The 1605-nt window shown below is 42.9% G+C and overlaps 1 protein-coding gene across 1 annotated transcript in view; it reads right to left on the reverse strand.

The window, feature by feature from the left end:
• The window catches only part of tlr5a (toll-like receptor 5a), a 25399-nt gene that overhangs the window by 20105 nt on the left and 3689 nt on the right, over positions 1-1605 (reverse strand). The window contains exons 2-3 of the mRNA XM_037686082.1: positions 1008-1087; positions 578-751 (exon numbers count right to left, since the gene is read on the reverse strand). Coding sequence (XP_037542010.1) covers positions 578-751; positions 1008-1087 — 254 coding nt within the window. The remainder of the gene's footprint in view (positions 1-577; positions 752-1007; positions 1088-1605) is intronic.

Raw genomic sequence — 1605 nt, forward strand, 5'->3', positions numbered from 1 at the left:
CCATCCTCCCATCATCCATCAATCCTTCCATCCATCCTCCCATCATCATCCATCCATCCCTCCTCTACCCACTTCTTCCTTTTCGGGTCAAGAGGGTCACTGGTTTCCATGTCCAGCAGTCACTGTGCGAGAGGCGGGAGACACGTGAACAGGTCTCCAGTCCATCACAGGGACAAATAGGGACAATTTAGAGTTATCAATCAGTCTAACATGCATGTTTTTGGTCTGTGGGAGGAAACCAGAGTACCTGGAGAAAATCCATGCAGCACTGAGAGAACATGCAAACTCAACCCAGAAAGCAGAGTTTGAACTGGTGACCTTCTCACTGAGTGGCAACACTCTAACCACTGAACCACCATGCTGCCCTTCTTCTTCTCCCATGTTGTAAAACAATCAAACTTACTGTCCTCACCTCCACTCTACATGTGTTTGAAGGCACAGTTTATTCATTAGCAGCCATCGTTTAGTGCCTAGATTGTACTTTTTCATGTTATTGGAATTTGGTTCAAAGTTTAGGCAGAGTTCAGGCAGCAGTTTGTTGGATGTTCTCCAGCTGAATCTTTTCCTCGGGTTTTACAGACTCTGGTTTGTCCATTGCAAACCCTTCCACCTTGGTGTCTTTGAGTATCTGCAAGATGAGTCGCTCATAAAACCAGTCCAGGTCCTGGGGGTCCTCTGGCCAGGTGAAGTACCACCTCTTCTGGACAAAAGCTCTGATTGCGTTGCACTTCATCAGCTGGTAGTGAGCCACCTGTGGTTGGATTACAGCAGAAGTTTGGGTTAGCAAAAAACAGCCTGGTGTTCTTGTTGCATGAACAAAATTCAAATGAATGTTTTTGCACTTTGTTATAGTCATCGTTTGTGTCATAACTCGGGTCATAATTCAAACTAAAAGCTGAAAGAACTGGACTTTTTTCTAGTCCAGCTACTAGTGCTCATTTTTTGCTGGTTTTATAGGAGTGATGTGGCGTTACTTGTGTCTGCTCCATGACACACACCCTTCCTACCACAACCATGATCAGGACATTCGTCAGTTCCTCCAGCATGCGACCCTGAGCGAGGGTGAACGCCTCCAGACACCAACCATCTACGAAGAGAAATAAACCTGTTAGTTTTGCTCATACTAATACATCGTACCGTCGATGCTCCTCATTGCTAACTATGGAATCAACCATAAACAGAACGCAGCATATGACACGTTTTAGGCTTGTCTATAGCAATGTCCCAGACAATCAAAGACCTGGTTTTGACTTTGACCTTGATTTGTGACCTTGAGCTTGAAGGAGGGATCATAAAATTTATAAATGACTATCTAGTAACGATGCATTAATTTGCTATTCTAAAATGCAGGTATGCACTCGATGTAAACAACAACACATTAAAATCTACATGGAAGCTTGATTCACGCGACAGAACCACAATGTGTGGAATGTGGTGCGATCTGACAAGTATGGAGTCCTGCTACACACAACAGAAAAAATGTTTTATTAAGACAGCTTTCACTAAACTACTTTACTTTGGGAGGCTATCGTCTACTGCATACTTTACTCCACATATCTGAGTACAAATATGTGCCTATATATATATATATATATATATATATAT

This window comes from Nematolebias whitei, chromosome 12, assembly GCF_014905685.2.
Source record: "Nematolebias whitei isolate Nwh7 chromosome 12, NemWhi1, whole genome shotgun sequence".
NCBI lineage: Eukaryota > Metazoa > Chordata > Actinopteri > Cyprinodontiformes > Rivulidae > Nematolebias > Nematolebias whitei.